The sequence below is a fragment of the Mus caroli genome, chromosome 1 (genome assembly GCF_900094665.2).
Source record: "Mus caroli chromosome 1, CAROLI_EIJ_v1.1, whole genome shotgun sequence".
Taxonomy (NCBI): Eukaryota; Metazoa; Chordata; class Mammalia; order Rodentia; family Muridae; genus Mus; species Mus caroli.
Window position 1 is genome coordinate 14,895,283 of NC_034570.1, and position 21,316 is coordinate 14,916,598.

General features: G+C 42.4%; 1 protein-coding gene across 4 annotated transcripts in view; it reads left to right on the plus strand.

Moving 5' to 3' along the window:
* Positions 1 to 4,736: 4,736 nt before the first annotated feature.
* The window catches only part of Tfap2b (transcription factor AP-2 beta), a 29,294-nt gene continuing 12,714 nt past the window's right edge, over positions 4,737 to 21,316 (plus strand). For 2 of the 4 annotated variants that reach the window (XR_003837825.1, XM_029482908.1), the window contains exons 1-4: positions 4,913 to 5,057; positions 8,161 to 8,187; positions 9,578 to 10,036; positions 14,720 to 14,780. Coding sequence is in view for 3 of the 4 variants with exons in the window: in XM_029482908.1 (XP_029338768.1) it covers positions 4,977 to 5,057; positions 8,161 to 8,187; positions 9,578 to 10,036; positions 14,720 to 14,780 (628 nt within the window). In the remaining variant the exon portion in view is untranslated. Of the gene's footprint in view, positions 5,058 to 8,160; positions 8,188 to 9,577; positions 10,037 to 14,719; positions 14,781 to 21,316 lie in introns of all 4 variants that reach the window. The other 2 variants (XM_029482921.1, XM_021162017.2) reach the window with 2 other exon arrangements.

A 21,316-nucleotide genomic window follows, 5' to 3' on the forward strand; every position in this document is an offset into this window, starting at 1 on the left:
TTCTTTAAAAAAAAAAACTAATAAAGGAATTATTGACTAAGTATTATGGGTCAAGTAAGAAGTACTTTCTTTACAATATTTGCCTCTCTCTGTATAACCATAAAATATCAATCTAGTGATAACTCCATGCGATTTTCATTTTATATTTTATTCTAGTGAGAGAGAGTCTCATTGTATAACCCTGGTTGGCCTAGATCTCATTTTGAACAAGATTAATATTTAGAAACAATCTCATACTAACACCTTCTTTCCATTTTGCTTCCTCAAACCCAAATTACAGAAAGCACATGTGATCTGCCTTCTGTGATATCAAAGCAATGTAGATCTGAGAAGCAAGAGCTTGGGTAGAATTTTCTCTCACTCAGAAGTAATTTTTCAAAACTGATTTTAAAAAATATTCACTAAAGACTGTCCAAAAATATGATCATTAAAGATTTTATGATGAAATTATGGTAGAGCAGTAGAGTCATGCTATCATAGTAACAAAAGGTGTCATCTTGTCTTATTTAAGTTTCCATGAAACAATAAACCTTGTGATGGGTAAATGGTCCATCAGGAATGGATAATGTCGACCTATGCAAAGGTTTTTCTCCTCCAGATAGAGTCTCTCTTTTTCTATCACCCTGAGAGAAAGAATCTTTCTCTGTCACCCCAATTGTCCTTTAACTCACTATGTAGACCAGACTGGACTCAAATTTATAGTCTGCTGACTCTGTCTCCTGAATGCTGGAATTAAAGGTGTCCGCCACCACACCTGGCTTTTCCTTCCTTCCTTCCTTCCTTCCTTCCTTCCTTCCTTCCTTCCTTCCTTTCTTCCTCTCTTTTTTCTGTCTTCCTATCTGTCTGTCTGTCTTGCTTTCTTTCTTTCTTCCTATCTGTCTTGCTTGCTTGTCTGTCTGTCTGTCTTCTTTCTTTCTTTTTCCTCCCTTCCTTCTTTCTTTTTTTATTCTCTTCTTTCTCCTTTGTCTATTTGTAAATACAGGATAAAAATAATTCTGAAAAACATAAATAATTCAAAATTGTTCTCTTTCTGGTTTCCAAAGGAACTAAGCACCACTAGGCTGTGAGGAGTGTGTTAAGTACATGATGGGAAAACTAAAGTTAAAAATATTCATGTCCACTTCACTGAGCTGGCAGGAACAGTGCTTTCCTGAGACTCAGATAAGTATTTTGAGACTGTGATCAAAGTTTAAATGGTATGCAAAGTTGTTTGCAGGTAATTTATTCATCAATAAGCATTAATTGAACTGCAACAATCCCCAAATTATAACTTAATGCATGGGACTTCACATTGTTAAATATGTTTCATTCTGGAATGAGAGATGCCAGGGATTGACTAATCTCAAGGACAATTATACTAGTTTTAAGTTGTTACATTTTCATCTTTTATTGTTGTTGTATTTAAAGAAGATAAAAAAGAGAAAGCCAAGAATAAGATAATGTAATGGGGGCATTAAAGGGTACAAAAGATTTCCTACAAGAGAGCTAATGTGAGGAATGGTTGTAATGAAAGAGAGTAGATAAGTTGGAATTAGATTGTTAGAAGGAAGAAAGGAGCAAGAGGACTAAACGTTGATGAGAGATTTAACAGACATTTTAAAAAGTCACAAACCTATTCCAAAACCTGCCACCAGAGGTCTCCATGCTAGGTGAGTTTTCTTTGAAGCTCCGATTCTTTACGTTTATTGGACATTACCTTTATATGTGTCTGAAAAGGAGGTGGGGTTAATAACTCACCTCTTTGTAGTAATAAACTGCAGTAAGTTTGCGTAACGGGAAACGTGTGGGTGTGCCGATCTAGACTATCCCCCAGAGCGCTCTTACCCAAAGCGCATGTGCCCAGAAAAATAAAGATATAGATGAGAACGCCCGTTTTACACAGTTTCCCTTAGAAATTCAAAACCCTGTCTCACCTTCGCATCTGTGTTTATCCGAATTTGTAAGAGAATTTTTTGAGAGTTATGAATAGGAGATATTGTGAAATTAAATAGAATGTGAACAAGAGAAAGTTCTCCATTTAGGAATCTTTTCAGGGGTTCGGTTAATTTGTACATTTTTGAAGTGCTAAGACTTTTTAGAGTATTTCTAAAGTTAATGGGTGTGGTAAGAGGTCAAAATACTCTTAGTCATAGCATGGTTTTCAAGAACCAAGAAAGGGGATGGATGCTTTAAAAAAAAGAAGAAGAAAAAAGAAATTGAGCTGCTAGTTGTCGTTTGAATCTTCAAAATTCCTACAGAGGGCGGTGTTGCCTGTTCAATGAAGGAGGGAACGGTCCCTGGGAAAGATTTGTGGCGAAATAGCTGGGATTTTTCACAAAATGCCACATCGAAGAATTAACAAGGATTTCTATTATCAGTACTCTTCGGATAGTTACCCATGTATGTATGTATGTATGTATGTATGCACATATTTTAGGTTTGTTTTGTTTTTAATGAAGTCGGAGTTATTTTAAATGTTGTAAAGTACTTAGATAATTTTAACAAATACTAAGTACGTTTCTACATATATATATATGTATATATAATATTAAGATTTTTTAAAACACAAGTGAAATTTTGAAATTCTACATAAATGAGGCTTCAAAAACAGTCATGCTGGCACACTATATTACCTATTTAAATAGTTTTATATGTAAAATTATATCATCAATTTGATTTGGTTTTAGTAAATGTTAAAGTTTATCTCAGATTAACCAATGATATGATCCAAAGTGATTTTAAAACATGAATACACGCACTTAGAGAAAAATGAAAGCTTTTTCCAAATGCTGTTTGGTTTGGGTTAAGGTTATCTTTAGACAATTAAGACCTAGCAGTTAAAGATTAAAAAGAGGGATGTAAACTATCTTGTTAATAAGTTTGTGCCTGGGGAATTTTAATTTCCAAATCTATAACATCTATCTTTCAAATTATCAAGCAGAGGATGACTTAGTGAAAGAGTGGGGAATCCACTTTAAGTCCTTCCACACAACGACATTAAGAGGAACGATTTCCTGTCTCCCAACCATCTCTGGTGGCGAAAGGGGGACATATCTGCTGACGCTGGAAGACTAGCCTGGTTCTGTGTGGTTTAAGAATGTTTTCTTTTTAGTAGAGGGAAGAGGGGGAGGAAGGAAAAAGGGAGGGGGAAGGAAGGAAAGACTAGAAGGAGAAGATCTAAAGAGAAAGAAGGAAAGAAAGGAGAGAGGGAGGGGGAAGGGAGGGAAGGGTTAGAAGAAGGAGGAAAGGAAAGGGAAGAAAAGAAATCCAACAGGGAATAGAGAAAAAGATGTGTTTCTCAAGTTCTGCCTGAAGCACCCTGCATTTCCTTCATTTGACTTACGGTAAATTAATAATGATAACAGTAACAATAATAGACCGACAGGACTGTTCCTTGCAAGGTAGGAGTCCTCAGCTTGGGTGTTAGGAACCGCTGTCTTCCTCCTAGTCTATCTGAAGCCTTCTCCTACTCACGGAGCCTCCGACCCTGCCAGAGCTCTAGAGTGCACTGGAGTTTAAAGACAATCTTCCTTTACAGATTCACCCTCATCAGGTTTAATAACTTCCACCCCAAATTACCCCAACCCTCCTCATTCCCTCCTGTCATTTATTTTCTGCCCCAGGGGCCCAGATCTTCTTCAGTGCCTCCCTACTGGCTCTAGGGAACCTTCCGAGAACCCAGAAAGGGTGGAAAGATGAGGAGGAGAGGGAGCTAGTGAATATAGAATTCCTCATGAAATTAAAAAAAGAAAATCCTGTGCCTTACAGGGTGCCCACTTGAGGTTAAACTTTGTACTTGTTGTTATTTATGCTTTTGAAAATATTTTTAAAAAAATAAACTTCAAAAAGCACCTATTCAAAAGAAAATCTACCCCAATTGAAAATGGCCAAACAATATTTGCTCTTGTATATCTTAAAACATTTCCCATCGTTTCCTTAAACAGTACAAAGCTTACACCTTCTCAAAGATTTGGGTGTTCATGTCTCAAATCTACCAGATTAAAATCACAAATTATAGGTGATAAATCCAAATACAAAATGTTCTATACCCCTGTTAAAGGTCTCAAGATTAACATTGTGTGCTTTGTTGTTCCCAACATGTAAAGGGAGAGAAAAAACTTAATAAAATGGAGACTCCAGGCAAACAGAAAGACACCAAGGAACCACTAAAAATATAGAACAATCCCTAAAGCAACAAGCAATATAGGTTGCAGGGTCCACAAGATATTCAAGCTTCCAAATGTTTTAGGCAAAATGAGCAAAATATCAGAAACCATTGAGGTAAATAGTGGCGTTGTTCTTGTTCCACAATGATACTTTTATAAGGTTGCATCAATAGAGAAAAATAACTCAAAGTCAAAAAATCTAGTGGTGTTCTTTTTAATGCTCCCCTAAATATACAAGAATAGGAAAACTGTTTTTAAAATCTCAGTAATGGTTCTTCTAAAAGAAAAAAAAAAACTATGTAGAAAATTTGGGGGCCGATGTGCTTGGTTTCTCGTTGTCAATTATTAAAACACTTTAGTTAGTGGCTGCATTGATTCGCCATTTTCAAAACAGATTTTTAATGTATCTACTTATATTTCTCGTTTTTGAACCACTATATTCCCTTTAAACGCACGGTTAGTCTGTGGATTCTATGACCCAGAAGTGTTTATGTAACTAATGTGACTATCTGCGTGTAAATTCGTGTTTATGATTTTTATAATATATATGTGTGCATGTGTGTGTGTGTGCGTGCGTGTGCGCGCGCGCATGTGTGTGTGTGTGTGTGTGTGTGTGTGTGTGTATGCGTGCGCGTTGTATCTAAGTCCTGTGTGCAATAATGTTTTTCTGTCTGCTGAGGCTTACTTCTCCAGCCTATTGTTTGAGACAACAGATATAAGTTGCGATGGGAGAGGAGCGTCGGATTTGGTGTGTATCCCCCATTTCCAATTATAGATGGATCATTACAGACAGCGGAGTCCTGAGAAACCAGACATCTGCTCCTCACATGAATGCACTCACCTCCTAGAGACCAGGCTGCGATCATGCTCTGGAAACTCGTGGAGAATGTCAAGTACGAAGACATCTATGAGGTGAGCGGACACCCCAGATGCATTTTAGAGCTTTGGAGATAGAAAACTGCAGCTTCTTTGACACCCCAGCTGATATATTTTAAGCTATTTACTCGTAGATTTCTGGTCGGGTTTCTGAGGTTTCTTTAAGTTTTCTAAGGCTGGCTCTGGGAGACTTTGCTCTCCAGAAAGGGAACTTTTAAGGTTGGAATGTGAGAAGTTTAATTTAGGAGCTATTTTTCTTTTCCTTTTTGTTTTTCTTTCTCTCCGGCTCTCTCCTTCCCCTTGTAGACTCTCGTAGGTAACGTGGAGCCACGAATTTAGGCAGACAGTCAGGGAAAAACAATCTCCCCTCATTTTGAGTACGGGACAGAATCGGGTTTTTAAGCCTCACGCCGACTCGGACTTTAATTTTTGCTTTTTAAACTTTTAATAATTTTTTTTTGAAATCGGTAACCAACGTATGCAGGTAGAGGGTAGATATCTAGGGAGAGCGAGAGGAAAGGAGGGGTGTGTGAACAAATCCAATACCATATGGGAGAGAGCGCGGTTTATTATTTTTGTTTTGTCGTATTTTGATTCTTTGCGGGTCAGTGGTTCCAAGCAGAGATGGCAGCCGCCAGCGTGTGGGCATTTTTAACGAAGCCTGCCCACACTTCGTGCTACCGGCTACCGGTCCCCGGGCAAGCGCATCCCTCCCGTGCTTTGCCCTCCGCCTTGTGGGACGCCACCGAGAGCTTCCGGAGTCCGCGTCGAGCGAGGCTGTCCCGTTGCCCTTCCAGCGGGCGGGCGAGGGGACTGACGAGGGATCCCGCGCCACAGCCCGGGAGCTGGGGAGCTGAGCTCAAGAGGAAAGGAAAGTAAGGCTCAAGGGGACGTTGAGAGAGGGAAGGCAGACTCCGAAGCTTCAAGAAATCTGAGGATCAGGATTTAAAAAAAAAAAAAAAAAAANCGAAAGGGGGTTAGCGAAGAAGGAGGCAGAGGCGGGGNGGGGGGGGGGNGTTGGAAAGCTACCCGCAGCAGCACAGCAGCACGAGGTTGGGCCACCGGGCAGAGGTGGACAACCCAGACTCAGTAACCGGTCCTGAAAGAAATCTGAACCGTGAGCCTGGTCGCCGTTGGGACAGCCCCGCGGGGTTAGCCTTGCTTAGCTAAGGGGAATCCGGAGGCAGGCGCTAGCTCTGTCCCTACCGCTCTTAATTGGGTCCGGTGTGTGGCCGCGACTCCTCAGGTTTTCTGGGTAGAGCGGCTAGAGCCAGTGCCCAGGGTCCCCCAGATCTGCCATTCTTACGACCTCATTTAGAGGTAAATGAGAAAGTGAGAAAGGTAGAAGAAAAGGAAGTCAAGAAGAAAATGAGAGACAGGAAAGAGGAGAGAGAGAGAGAGAGAGAGAGAGAGAGAGAGAGAGAGATTCTTCTTTCTCGGGTGACCTCGGGTTTCGCCTTCCTCTTTGTGGTAGTGTACTGAGGAACCGCGCCTCCCCGCCTGGTGGATTTCAGCGTCCTTTTATTCCTAACAGGCGGGATTATGTTCAACTCTAGGGCGTTAAACTATCCTAAAGAGTACATCGCCCATAGTAAATATAGCACTGGCGGAGCTGGAGCCGCGGTGGAAATAGCTCTGGGTATATACATAGAGGAATTATACTAATCAGTGTGATGCTAGTTCTTTGGTTATGAAAAAAAAATAAAGGGCTAAATGGGAAATGAGGGAGGGCTAGGCGGGGAAGGGAGTGGAGAAGAGTAAAAGTGGGAAGGGAGAAGAGAAATGGGAGGGAGAGGAAAAAAGGAGAGGGGGAGAGGGAAAAAATTGGAGGGAGGGTGCGAGAAGGGCCGGAAGGGGGGTAGGAAAGACAGGAGAGGAGAGATGGATGGGGGTGGGGGGAGAGGATAGAGAGTGACTTGCTCCTGGCTGCCCAAATTTTCATCTGGAAAGCCCGGAGAACCCGCACCCGACGTGGTAGAGGAGCCTATTTCAGTCTGGACTCCGGTTGAAGTTTAACAGAAATGGCAGTCAGGCCAGTTGGACGGGTTCCTGTTACATCCCAAAAGATTTTCTGTTGCCCCTGGCTTTGCCTGGAAAGGATACGTTTAGTGTGCTTGAAGACCAATCACATAGATTTTTAAATCTGGGTTTTAAAATTTTCAGGCTGTAAGCACTAAAGAGAAAAAGGCTGCATTGTGTTCCAAAAGTCCCCATCTCTCCTACGTTCTTCGAAAACAAAAAACAAACAAAAAACTTTAAAAACAAACAAACAAACAAACAAACAAAAAACCCACAACTTGGTCTTCTGCATTCAGAAAAAGTAGGTGTAGCTCGCAGTAAACAAACGTAAACAAACAGGCCCACCCATTTTACTTCTCCCCCCAACCCCCGCCCCACCAGATGATCAGGCAGTGCCTTTCTAGTTTGCTTTTTTAATCTACACACCAAGCACCCAAGACTACCACCTCCTCCCTGTTGGGAAAGTTTTCCTCTCTATCCAAGAACACCTACATTCTCTGGGAGACCCCAGCACACTGCCGAATCCAAAGAGCAGAGGCTGCCTTACAAGAGCCAGAGAGTGTCCCTGCTCAGTTAATTGAAGTTCTGCCTCTTTCCTGCACAACTTTCCCCCCAGTCTGCCTCTGCCAGCCCCCTTGTGTGATTACATCTAGTAATTCTCCACTGAATGAACGTCATTTACAATAGTGGAGGAGCTCTGAGCTCGCTGCTGCTTCACGCTCCATTTGTCCTCCATTCTCCCTTTAAAGTACTCGTGTAATATTAATAGTCATGAATATCAATTATTATGAGGCGGTGTAGGCAAGCGGAGGGAGGAAGGGGCGCCTGAGCAGTCTGAGCCCAGCTTCGGGTGGAAGAGGACTGTTTCTGGAGCCCCAACGAACCCTGCAGAAGAAAAGAGGCCAAAAAGACAGTAAAAGACGGATGAGCAGGTCTGCCTGTCTGTGACAGGCACCTCCAATCTTCTTGGAGGGGGGGATTTTTTTTTTTTTTTTTGATGGCTTGTCCTGGAAACATCTCAAGCCTAGCTCCTGTGTCCAGCTTGCTTCTCTGCTGGACTCCTTGATTATTTTTTTTAATTCATTGTTATTTTGAGCAGTAACCAGGCTTTTTTTTCCAGATGTTAGTCCACACCTATTCATCCATGGTGAGTTCGGATTCCCGTTGTACAGAAGTGCATGCTTTCTCCTCTCACCGTCTCTGTCCATGCATCTCTCTCTCTCTCTCTCTCTCTCTNTGTGTGTGTGTGTGTGTGTGTGTGTGTGTGTGTGTGTGTCCCTCCATTTCCCTGTCTTCCTTTGAGTGCCTTTGGCTTGGTAATTTAGCACCATAATTGGTAGAGGCCGCAGCTGCTTCTCTCTGCTTTGTGTGTTCCCTGTCTGAGCTCCTGCAGTAAGCTGGGAGGGTGTGAGGCTGAACCGGGAAAACTTTTTGTCACTGAAGTTTGGAAATGTAGATGGCTGTTTCTACAGAAAGAACCAGGGGGACTTTACTGTGTGCCATTTTCATGGAGAATTGGGGGAAAGACTTGAAAGGGTCCTGCTCTTCCCCACTTCTCTCACTTGACTTAGACCGGAGAGGGCTGAAAGTATGGTGTGGGAGTTATTTCTTCCTCGCACAACTTCAGCTCCGTATTTTAACACCCCGAGTAGAATAGCATGAGAGATGGAAAGCAAGCTTAAAAATAACTCCTGCAAACCACAACTCAATTTAACGTGGGCTTAGGGTGTGATTTCAGAGGAGATCTGTTTCAATCAAACACCAAGTTATTTAATTCCTCTTGGGGAGGGAGGGTAGCTGGAAGCTCATATCATGCAGATTCCTCCCCGCTCTGGGAATCTCCTGCTTGTGTGAGCCCTGGGGCGAGCCAGCTACCTGCCAGGGATGGCAGAAGTTAGTTTTTCAACCAGCCCAGCATCACAGCTATTAGCGAGTTTCATTTGGTGTGATTTGGATCTCTAAAAAAAAATAGGGGCAAGAAACACTTAGAAAAGCAAACACCACCCTTAAGTCCTCCGTTTTTAAAAACCAAGGCTTTAAGTTATCTCTGTCCACAAACACTTTCTTCTCTTTTCCCTTTTGCCTGCTTTGCGCTATCAAAAGATGCCTCTAGGCTGGGTAGTGGGTGAGCTTCCTATTTCTGTTATTGTTAAGTCTCCTGAAGCTCCCGGTGTGGAACTATTGACATTTTACCATGTGGCCCTGAGTCAGCTTGGGGTCTAACTAAGATGTAGCTTCTTGCTGCTTCCCTTATCCTAGAAAAGTTGTACAGAAACCGAACTTCTCTCCTCTCTCCTCTTTTCTCTTCTCTTCTCTTCTCTTCTCTTCTCTTCTCTTCTCTTCTCTTCTCTTCTCTTCTCTTCTCTTCTCTTCTCTTCTCTTCTCTTCTCTTCTCTTCTCTTCTCTCTCTCTCTCTCTCTCTCTCTCTCTCTCTCTCTCTCTCCCTCCCTCCTCCGTCCCCTCCTCCTCCCTTTCCTTCTTTCTCCCTTCTCCCCTCTCCCCCTTCTCTTCTCCTTCGCTCCTCTCTCGCCTCCCAGGACCGGCACGATGGCGTCCCAAGCCATAGCTCGAGACTCTCTCAGCTTGGCTCTGTGTCCCAAGGACCCTACTCGAGCGCCCCGCCGCTGTCCCACACGCCATCATCGGACTTCCAGCCACCCTACTTTCCGCCCCCCTACCAGCCGCTACCCTACCACCAGAGTCAAGACCCGTACTCCCACGTCAACGATCCCTACTCCCTGAACCCTCTGCATCAGCCCCAGCAGCACCCGTGGGGGCAACGGCAACGCCAAGAAGTGGGTTCAGAAGCCGGCTCTCTCCTGCCCCAGCCCCGGGCAGCCTTGCCCCAGCTCTCCGGCCTTGATCCCCGAAGGGACTACCACTCTGTCCGCCGGCCGGACGTGCTACTGCATTCGGCACACCACGGCCTGGACGCCGGCATGGGCGACAGCCTCTCGTTGCACGGCCTTGGGCATCCCGGCATGGAAGACGTGCAGGTAATTCCAAACAAACAAAAATAAACATAACCAATAATAAAAGAAGAATGCTGGGGGCGAGGGAAGGAAAGGAGGAGGGGAGGCCTGGTCTTCTCTGGTTGGGAGGGGGAAGTTGTCATCTTTAGAACCGGACTAACCGGACAGGACAAAAGTGTGTGTTTGAGTGTGTGGCTATGAGGTGGTGGCGGTTTCTAGAGATCCGTGTGTGAATGACAGGACGGCTGGAAATTAATTCTTGAAGGAGGAAATATGTTCGTGATAGTTTACAGTCATTGCCACCAAAGGCTAATGTTTTCATCTTGACTCAACTACTAGACTTGTGAATTCTCGGTTGTTTTTTTGTGGAGAAGTTGGCACCAGGAGTAACCCTGAGTGAGCCTGTCCCGCTGGCTTGGTGGGCAAAGTGCTGGCTATCTGCAGAACAGAGTTCTAAGCAAGAAGACACAAGGGTCACCGAAGGCTCCAGGTGTTTTCTCTGGTGTAGAAGGCAAGGAATAAAAATGCACTCTGCAAAACAGTGTGCTTATGGCCCCTTTGCTCTGAACTTCCTAAAGCTACAGAGCCCTTTCCCAAGCAGAATTCCAGGGCCATCATCTGACCATGGGGATCTTTGCTCAGGGGACCAGACCGACACAGAAAGCTGACAGTGGATTCTGGAGTCCATGAGGACGATAGCATTTTGGAAATTTCGTCTCTTTGAGAGCCAATTAATTGATTATAAAGCAATGTTCCCCACCTTCCCCCTCATCCCCCTCCTCTGACAGTTGTTGCCCCTCCCTGAGGTTACAATGCCCCCTCAAGAGGCATCATGTGTTTATTTTTTAAAACAAAAGGTTCAAAACACAATCCCTACCCACCCAGTGTCTCATCTGCAACCTACACAAGGGAGGCTGTCTTGGATGAGAATACTTGGTTAAATTAAACAAAGAAACATCAAAGAAAAGGTTCCTAAATACTGTCAGGGTGATTCTGAACAGTTCTGCTTCACCTACCCTCCCAAATTTAACCGAGTCTCCAGAAAAGATAAATATTGTTATAAAGCATTTAATTGACACTTGGATCTCATTGCCATAGTTGAGTTTGTTATGCATCATTGTACACTTACTTCTGGAGCAAAGGAAAATGAAATGGAAAAGAGAAGGTAGCCAAGCCCTTAAAGAAGAATGTGTGTGTGTGTGTGTGTGTGTGTGTGTGTATTTTCAAGAACAGGCAAAACGTGTGAGTGTCAAACACCATCTCCATGTGGCCTGTGATGCTTCATTGTTTTAGAGGAACCTTGTTATTAAAAAGGAGGAAATGTTCTGATCTATAGCTGGATTCATCCACAGTACAAAGAGTGATGCTTTTGTTGATTTTACTGAGCTGTGTCAGTCTAGAGGTATTGCTCATTTCAGAATACCATATAAGAAAAGAAATACTGAGCCTTTTTTTTTAATGCATTGGCATAATATGCATCTGGGGGGAAAGTTTTTAAATTAACCTTTCTGAGTATGGTTCAAAGTACTGAATAATGAAGGTGGATCAACAACACATCCCCATTACCCTGGAGATGATAACATCACCCACTACCATTACACAGCCTCATCACCACTGGGGATGTTAACATCATCCACTACCTCTACCTTCACCCTGAAGGCCAAGGGACTCAGGCAACTGAACCCTGGAATGTTTCTCCAAAATGAGCAAATATCTTTGGTTTTAGACATTTTCTTTAAGTCAGAACTCTGAGGGGTTTTTGAGTGTTTAGCAAAATGCAAAGGAAGGGAGACAGAACAAGGCCAGGAAATTGTTGCTGGAAGAAATAATAAAGAAACTGGATGGGTTTATAGTATTTAAGTGAACCTAGGATCTAGTCTGAGCTGATAGAGTTTGCTCAGAGACTGTAGGGTTAGAGAAAGCTCCTTACTTCCCTCTTCCCTTAGCTGATAGCCTGGCAATGTGGGGAGTCCTGTGGGACCTTCTTCAACAGCCCTAAGTGCTAGAAGTACTAGGAATGCAGCCCTGCCAGCCTCAAAAGTCAAACAAAGGTGTGAGGCTGATCTCAGCATGGGCTCTGTGATAGGACTGGGGGGGGGGGGCTGATAAGGCAATGGGGAAGGAAGTCCCTAGGATCCAGAAGTCTCAATGATCAGCTCCCCCATAAGAGTCCACTGCCAAGTTCTGGATCTAGGTGCAGTTATGGAAGCTGTCAGCTCTCCAAACACCAAGCAATAACAAACCCAAGAGGAGTGTCTGCACCATTCTACTCTCTAGAAGTGACAACAGATTGGTTTGGCCTGGACCTCAGAGTCACTTTCACTTGTTCTATCTCAAGGGTCTGGTCATGTGCATTCAGGACACTGGAAGCCAGGGACCAGATAGCCAGAGGGTGCTGATCAAGGCCCTAGCGTAGCGTCCAGGATTGGGGGGATTCCATGTGACCTAGAGGCACTCTCATGAGGTTGCCGCCCTGTGAGAGAAAAGAAGAGCTAATTAACCAAATGCTTCTAATATTTTTTTAAATGAAACTATAAAACCCTGTCAATTTCTATTTCAATTTACTCACAGGGGCTATTAAACTACTAGCAGATCGCTGTCTGGGTTCCGGGCATGCTACATTTCACCCATTGGGGAGGGGGCAGTGTTAAAAACTCAGAGGGAAATGGTTACAGAAAAAGAAAATGAGGGGATACCTAGTTGTGGATTTGTTTACTTGCGGCATAGGCATCTTGTTCTTCACAGTTTGGCTCTCTAACCTCTCATCACCTCTACCACCCACAACTCAAGAGTATCAATGTATAAAGCTAGTAAGTGAACCCTACACACACACACACAGACACACACACACACACACACACACACACACACACCACTCAAAACACACCCTTGTGTCTTAAAGCAACCCCTGGTATCACTTTTAACTAAAGAAGTCTAGTAATTATGAGTCTGAGTTGTTTTTCTGCGCTTCCGCATGCAGTCCTAATTAAATCTTTACGATCCTCCCTGTGACGATTAAGCGCCAGCATGCTGCGTGAATATCCTGTACAAAAACCCAGCAGGCGGCCGTAATTAGATAGAAAACAGACAAGAGCCTTCTCATTAACTACCACAACTACCCCAACGTTGCTGATGAGCCGTGGATACATATCTGCGCACCAACATGGTTGTGAGGTGTGGGGGCTCATGGGTCTAGCCCTGTATGTGATGGGTTTCACTCCCTCGAAACAAGCTCTGTCCCTGGTGGACCCATAGCCCTTGCCAAGACGCGCGCGCGCGCGCACACACACACACACACACACACACACGGAGTTTAGAAAGGGGTGAAGTGAGTGTAAGCATGCCTATGTATTGTACAGGGTCCCCTGGAAACTTAAGAACAAGTTTCATGAAATATTTTTAATGTGCCTCCTCACTATTAAGATGTGTATTGCAGTCTACAACATAGGCAACAGTTCGAATGGAGAAACATCCCTCCCTCAGCCTTCTAAGAGCAGAAGAGTGACTCGTAAGAATGAGAAGAAACATAAGCAAGAGCATACCCCCTGATGGTTAGAATGCCTCATTTCTCAAGCCACAGTTGCTTGTGTGATAGTCCTTTTTCCCTTGTGATGGACTCACAGCCTGTCTAAGGAAGCATCCTGAATGGATAGGAAGTACTGGGGAGACACCTCACTCTCAAAGCCCTTTTGAGACTTCTTTATTGAGTGAGTGACAGATTGGTCCAAACCTAAGTTAATTGTGAGATACAAAAAGACAGTGGGTATTTTCCTTGGGAGTGGGAAGGGTGCAAGGAAATCAGCTTTTTTGACATCCTACAACGCACAGCTAGGAGGCCTGGTTCCCATGCATCCTGACAGCAAGGAACTAGCTCCAACAACTATTCCCTCAGAAGTGCAGCCAAATCTGAGTTGAAACTTCCCCTCTCTGGGGTGAAACTGAAGATGGATGTTCCTTGTGATTAGCAAGGTGCTGACTGGGAGAATCCTTTGTGTGTGTTTGTGGTGTGTGTGTGTTTGTGTACGCGTGCGCGTGTGTACCGGTAGTTCCTGCCTTCCTAACAGGTGTGCTTCTTGCTAGGCAGCATCACCTGCCTGGAGGAGGGAATGTGTGAAACACTCTCCAGGCTCCCCTCCTGCAGGGACTGTCATCCCGCAGCAGCAAGAAACTCATAGCTCACAGGAACGGGTGTGGATTACAGTGGGTGTGAGGTCCTGGAGGCTGTTGTATTGCTGTTTGCATTCCATTCCAAATTGCTCAGACTTTAATTAAAATCCCATAATATAAACTATTATGTATTTGTGAAAAAATGACTCTGGGCTTGAATGCACTAGGATAAAAGGAAAAAGGAAAGAACGAAATTGCTTTAACTAATATTGGTGAGAAATGCCAACTTTTCACAATTCATTTGGACAAATGGAATAAAAGTTTATGTGTCTGTATAGTATCTGTGTTTCTGATAATAACAAAGCCAATACTATGCCCCAGATGTTTTCAAAGGCTCTGCTTTCTTTTTCTTCTATTTTGAGAATTTACCATTTCAGTGAATTTCATTTCTATGTCGAGTTGGAGATAATAAGGATAATAATAAAACCTCCCTTTGTGGGTTAATATAAATGGAAATAATAGAAACTCCCGTGACATGATTTATGTATGGAATTCTTTAATATCCAGTCAATTTGAATGACAATGTTTTTATATTCACAGTCAGTTGAAGATGCCAATAACAGCGGCATGAACCTATTGGACCAGTCAGTCATTAAAAAAGGTATGGACTGTTTCTTCCAAAAGTAAGCAAAGATTTCAATGTCTTTATGATAAGCGTTCACTTTGGGGAAGTAGTTTATTTTATATGACAAACAAACAAACAAACCCTAAAACATTTGTTGTAATCAGTCAGTGGTTTCAGATTACGTAAAAGGGCATGCTGGGAAAAAGGAAATAGACCAAGCAGAATGGAAACTCAGTCAGAAACCAGGAATGAGAACAGAGCAACACTGGCAGCTGCCATTTTTCTCATAATATATAAGGTAGCCATTCTAAATGTGTCTTACATGACCAAGCCATCATGAAAGGGTAAACAGCTGCAAAACACTGGTTTAAAAATCATGCTATTATGACTTTGTTCATACCTGGATTTGGCTGCATTAACGTCTGTGTCATGGAAATAGCTTCCCCCCCCACACACACACACACTTCTAATGTTTGGTTTGATTTTTTTGGGGGGGTGTGGTAATTGTGTTGCCAGTTCTCTGTGTGTTATGAGTTGTTTCTTTTTTAGTATTATTTTTTTAATTATGCCAAATGTTTTGCTAAAGATGCTCATCCTGAGAGGCTAAGGCAGACTATGCATGCATCTCAGTCTCCCTGCATATGCACTCATGATTTACTCTGACTGTGGAATCACCCCATACTGTTAAAGGGCATGTGATATTAACAAATGTTTGCAGTCTCTTGTACAGCTGTAAGCAAAATAATTAACTAATTAAACTAATTAAATGTAATTACAATAACTCATTTCGGGCATATTGCAGCTGCCTAATTTTTTTCTCCTCTTCTCTGACAGTCACTAAGAGAATGTCTAACATTTAGAGTAGCTGCTTCAAGGCCTGAATGTCAGTCACATGCCACAGATTTAAGAGAGCGAATGTGTACACATTTGCAATCTTTAATTATCTTACAGACTGGTATTGGAAAACACAGCTTTAACGACTGCAGCCCTTTCTTATTGAAGCTAGAGGAAAACAGTCCTTATGCTGGTAGTCAACAATCCCCAGCCTCAGCCTTTGACGATTTGCTTAACAATCATGAAGAATAATTAAAGAAAAGAATGATTTAGAAAGTAATCCATCCAGACTCAAATTGGGGAAGTAGGTAGCAGTTTGTGAACTAAGAATGGCAAAGGGGTTAATAGCATGCTAAAGTTTCTCCATTTCAAAAGTCGTGAATATATAGCTTGGAGAGATAGGACAGGCAGGAGAAACAGCAGCTGAATGGTGCCTTTTGATTTTGATCTTTTTTTTTTTTTAATGTTGCCCAGTATTCGTTAGGTAATACCATCTTTGGCTGGTATGCTTATTTGGTGTGTGCTTAAGCTGGCAAATGTGTTGACTACTTACTTTCACTGGTTTCTCTAGAGTCTTCTCTGGGTAATTGCTGGTTGATTGGGGTGGGGTGAGGGAGGAGCTTTCCTGTCTCCCATTGTCATTTTTGTTTAATTCCCCCCTCCCTCTTTGTGGCAAGCTAGAACAGCTTAGCTCAGGGTTCCGTATCCTAGCAACATCAATTGGCTGGCAGAGGACATGCCCAGCAGATGACCAATCAGAAATGTTATTAATAGTCAGGCCAATAAAAATATCTGGAACTTAAGCTTGCCTAGACAAAATGAGGTTCACGGTTTCCTTAGATGTGGGAAGCATTTGGTTGCCATTTTTGAATATGTTTGCCAGAGAAACATGACTATGCAGAAGGTGACTTCCAGGGATAAAGAAGAGTGTAGACTAGAATTGCCTGCTCTGTTTTCTCAAACTGCCACATGTTTTCCACCAAAGCTTTTTAAAAGCATGCATGGCTTAAAACAGTAAAGTAATCCCCTGCTCATGTTAATAGATTTGGGGTGAGTAGTAAAATATGAATGTTAGGTCTGTTCCATTATTTGATACTTGAAATGTTTGCTTTATTATGTAAAGAAAGGATTCTAACATCATATTTTTACCTTTAAAACCCATGGGCAAAAAAAAAAAAAATGTTTGATTTATTTTTCTAACTCACCAGGAACCACTTAAAATAAAATTATGGGTTCATTAGTTCCTTCCCCGCCTCTCTTCTCCCATCTTTACATATTCTTATCCCCATGAGGGATGCTTCTGTGAGATTAATTCTGTAGAGAGGTGAGAAAGTTTCCTGAACTGAATATTCTAAATTTCAGCAACTAGCAGGGGACTTGGTTGCCTAATTTGTTTTCTAATGGGCATTTAGACAGTTTTTAGAAAATTATACTTCATTAGTAAAAAAGCCAGCAACTAGCCCACATTTACACATCTCTCCTATGTTTATGAAACTTAATTACCTAGGTAAAAAAAAATGTATTTATCTGTCAGGTTGTGTCATAGTCACTCCTAAAACTTAACCCCTGTCATTTTTCTTCCCTGTTGATATCACCCAATACATTATAGACTCCCTCTCTTGTTATGTTTGCTATGTGGGCTTAGCTGACATTTCTGAAGTAATTTAGTTAAGAGGAAATGAGTTGTTCCCAGTAGAGAGAGCAAACGAGTGGAGTGAAGGTAGCCAGCGTGATAAATGGCTCTTTCATTTGAAGATCTCCAGAGCTCGTTTACGGCTAATTTTCTGTATTGGCCCCCTTTGAGCTATTAATGCAATCGGCAGGGACCGTGGCCCCTCTCTTCTTAGCTGCCCCATTAGAGCTCCCATTAAGCTGCCTAGTCTCAACTCTATGGCAGGAGTTGGGGAGGGGGGAGTAATGAAAGGTGCTTTTTAAACTCTCCTAATCTAAACCGGCAGAGGGTGGTTAATACGATTTGAAGGGGGCTGGTCAATGAGCAATCAATAAAGTAATAATGAGAAGGATTCGGTACATTAACAGTCTAAAAATCCAACGAGACATTAAAAAATCATTCGTAACTCTCAGTTCCATTAAGATTAGGAATCTGGGTGGAGTGGGGTGGGGGAGTGCCCAGAAAACATAAATGATCATTGCCATTTTCCTACAGCTTAACTTAAAAGGTTTACCTTGTTCTGAAGAGAAGGGATTTGGAACAGAAACCACTATGCTTGACACATTAGACAGAAGAAAGTATGTCAGGAAGGTTATTGAGACCGGGGTTCAGATGCTGTGACTCTGGGGTATTATTAGTATTAGTACTAGTCTTAGGAATATCCTGTTTGGTTAGTTTCACTTCAGTCTCCATGTTTTTCATGTTTTCCCGTTAGTTCTGGCCCCTTCCACACACATATACTTTGGTGTGGGTTTTGTTGGAGAGGAGGAGGAGGAAGAGTCAAAAAAAAAAAAAAGCCAAATCTCAATTCTAGTGGATTCTTTTGAGATTCTTCCTTCTTGCCTAGAAGGAATTTTGCACCAGAAGTCTGAGTCAGTCAGACCTATAAGGCGTGTTTCCTCTCAATAACTTTGCCTTTCCAGAGAGAGAGAGAGAGAGAGACAGACAGACAGACACAGACAGAGAGACAGACAGACAGAGACAGAAAGACAGAGAGAGACAGAGAGACAGAGACAGACAGAGACAGAGAGACAAACATAAATATATACCAGGAATAGTCAGAAGCCACAGAATTCAAAACTCTAAAGGTTAGACAGTCCTTTTCACTGGCCCAAGTGTGGGAACCTGCAACTGCACAGACTGGAGAAGATAAATGACTTTCTCAAGGTCAGATGACAAGTTAAAAACATGATGAGACCCTAGTCAAGTTTCAGGTTCCCAGACTCTGTCATTAAAGAATGCCAACACTTTTTATTGGGGGGGCGGAGGTATGTTACACATATTCTGGTGTGTGTGTGTGAGTATGTGTTCTTACCAGAATTTCAGTGTCCAAATGTATATACACCTGCTGAACATGTGGAATAAAATTTATACAAGAGGTAGACATGAACAGATTCTAATCTGAGGAATAGATTCCCTGATTTCTCTTTTCAAAGCACTTTCTGGGTTGCTTCCCTGTGTAGCACCCACATTTGTCAGTTTCTTCCAGTGAGACTTAACCCTTTACTATGTGAGGCAGGTCTACTCTCCCCCTCTTTCCCATACAGGGATTGTCAAATATGGTTCCCCAAATTTGCTGTTTCACCCTGAAGTTAGTTGTTTAAAAGAGAATGAAACCCTAGCCCATTGATCTCTATATAGCCTACTACTGAATAATATTTCCTCTAATTTTCCCTCCTTTTTCTTAAAACTTCACTCACTGCCAAAAAATCCTAATCTATTTATGTAATTTTTTTCTCTTCTGGAATAATTTATGGGAAAAGGAAAGGGATGAGTTTTCCTGTGTATGTGTGTGTGTGTGCGCGCGTGCACACATCAAGAAGCTAGCTTTCCCATCCAACTGAGAGCTCACTTTTTAATGTATGCACAGAAAATTGTAAACACATAAAGAACCAAAGGCTTCATGCTGAGTCTTGCTATGCTCTGTCTCCTCAGCATTTTCCTGCTGTCGCTTTAAACCTATCTCAGTCATCTCAGGTTCCGCGAGCAGGAACAGTGTGCTCATAATTACTAACAAATCAACTGGGCCCTGTTGCTCTCTGAGTTTATTGATAAGCTGGAAAAAAGCAGAAGGGAATAAAATAGGAGGTTAATCAGCTGAGCTAAGCAGGTGTGAGGGTGAGAGGAAGGTAAGATGATTAGCAAGCTATGGACCAGAAGGAAAACTGGAAAGAGAAATATGTAGGGTCTGGTCTAGGGGCTCCAAGCTGGGCCAAGGGTAAGGAGCGTGAGCTGATGTTAGAACCTGCAGATACAGGATAAAATGCAAGAAGGTGATTATGATACAAAATGGAAATATAATTTAAAACATTTCTGTTCACCTTGTGAGGTTTGGGGAGGAGTATACTGGGGATGAACTTGCTAAGATGGAAGTGTAGACACATACATTTTTATATGTATATGCAGAGAGACACAGCCCAGTGGAGGGACTAACATACTCTCCCTAAAGGAATTGGCTCCTACCAGCTGAATCAGGCAGTCAGCAATAGTACAGTTCAAGAACAGGGTATAAAGTCTCTCTGAAAGCCTAAGTGTTCAAGAAATTTGGCATCTGGGAATCAGAAAGCCAGAAAAAAAAAAAAAAACCTACTCTTTAAGAAATGCTGGCTTAATAAGCATAGTACAACTGTCAGTTTGTTGTGTTTGTTCTGTTATTAAAATATTCTAAGCAATGCTAAACAAAGTATCATCGATGAGATCTTTTACATAATTTATTTCTCTAGCTCTTCTATGGAAACTGCAAAGAGCTATCTTATTTAGGGGAACTCTTTCCCAAGCTGATGTCACAACACTTGCTATTAGTGTAAATTATATATAAAGAGTTTAATATAAATAAGAAATATAAGTATCCAGAATGTTCTGGAAGAAGACAAAGGTGCACGTGGATACTGTGTACAAGTATCGAATGTCTCCATCCCAATCACCCATTTTCAAAGAGATTGACAATCACAGTTATCACTCATGTCTGGTGAAAATACTTGGACATTTTGCTGCTTTGGTCTCAAATGTGAAGCAGTCCCTAATGAAAAGTGTCCAGAAAATCAAAATCCCCTTTGTACCTTGTCCTTACCTGTGGCAGTGCAAAAGATGCCCCCAGTTTTCTAATACAATTCCTCCAACCAGAACAAACAGGTCCTGGACACCAACAATAGGTCCTGAAATTCTATATCTATATCAAGAAGTGGTCAAAGGGAATGCTTTAGTGTCTAAATCGACTCCCTTAAGGAAAGTTGTTTTAGAAAGGTTGTGTAAAACACCCAAGTAAATTAATAAACACCTAACTTTTGAAAATCTCTCAACAACCATGGAGTCTGAATGCTGAAATCTGTGCTGTAAAGAGCCAACCCAAAGAGATGTCGCACTGTGTTATTTGTCCTGTAGAAAAGAAGTTTTACTCTTTTCCCCTAAAATTCTGGTGCCCATGTGGTAGAGAGTGTGTCTTTCCCAGCCATATTGATAGGGTGAGATTAGTCATTATGAGAAAGGTACAAGTCGAAGTTTATTTTTTTTTCTCCTATTCTAAATATATACTTCAATGTGTTCTCCACATTAACTTGTAGGGGAAGAAGTTAACAAGAAGTTAACAAGTTAACAGGGGAAATCGGGAGAAGTTCAAAGGGGGAGACTTTCAGGACGCTGTTCTCCGGGTTCTCAGGTTCTCATTCCCGCAGCCTTCCACCTAGCTCAGCCTAGTCCTGACATACGGATGACAGGGAAACATAATTAAACAGAAACACAAACTGCAGAGGCTGACTGCACCAGGGGCGCAGTGGCAACTAGCTGTCAGCTCTTATTAACTTCTGCATAAAACATACCTTGAGTGTGGTTTGTTATCAATTACTTGCTGAAACGAAAGAACTGGGGCAAGGCAAGACCGCCACCGCTCATCTGAATTACAGTGATTGGCTGATTGATCCGGGCACCTGTTGTAAATCATAACCGTTCTAAACAATCAGCACCCGGTGCCTTAACTTGTAAACAAAATTCATGTCACTGCTTTGCTCTTACTGGAAATGAGCATTTGGGTACATTTCTAAACGGATCCTGCTCTTGTTTTGTGTGTGTG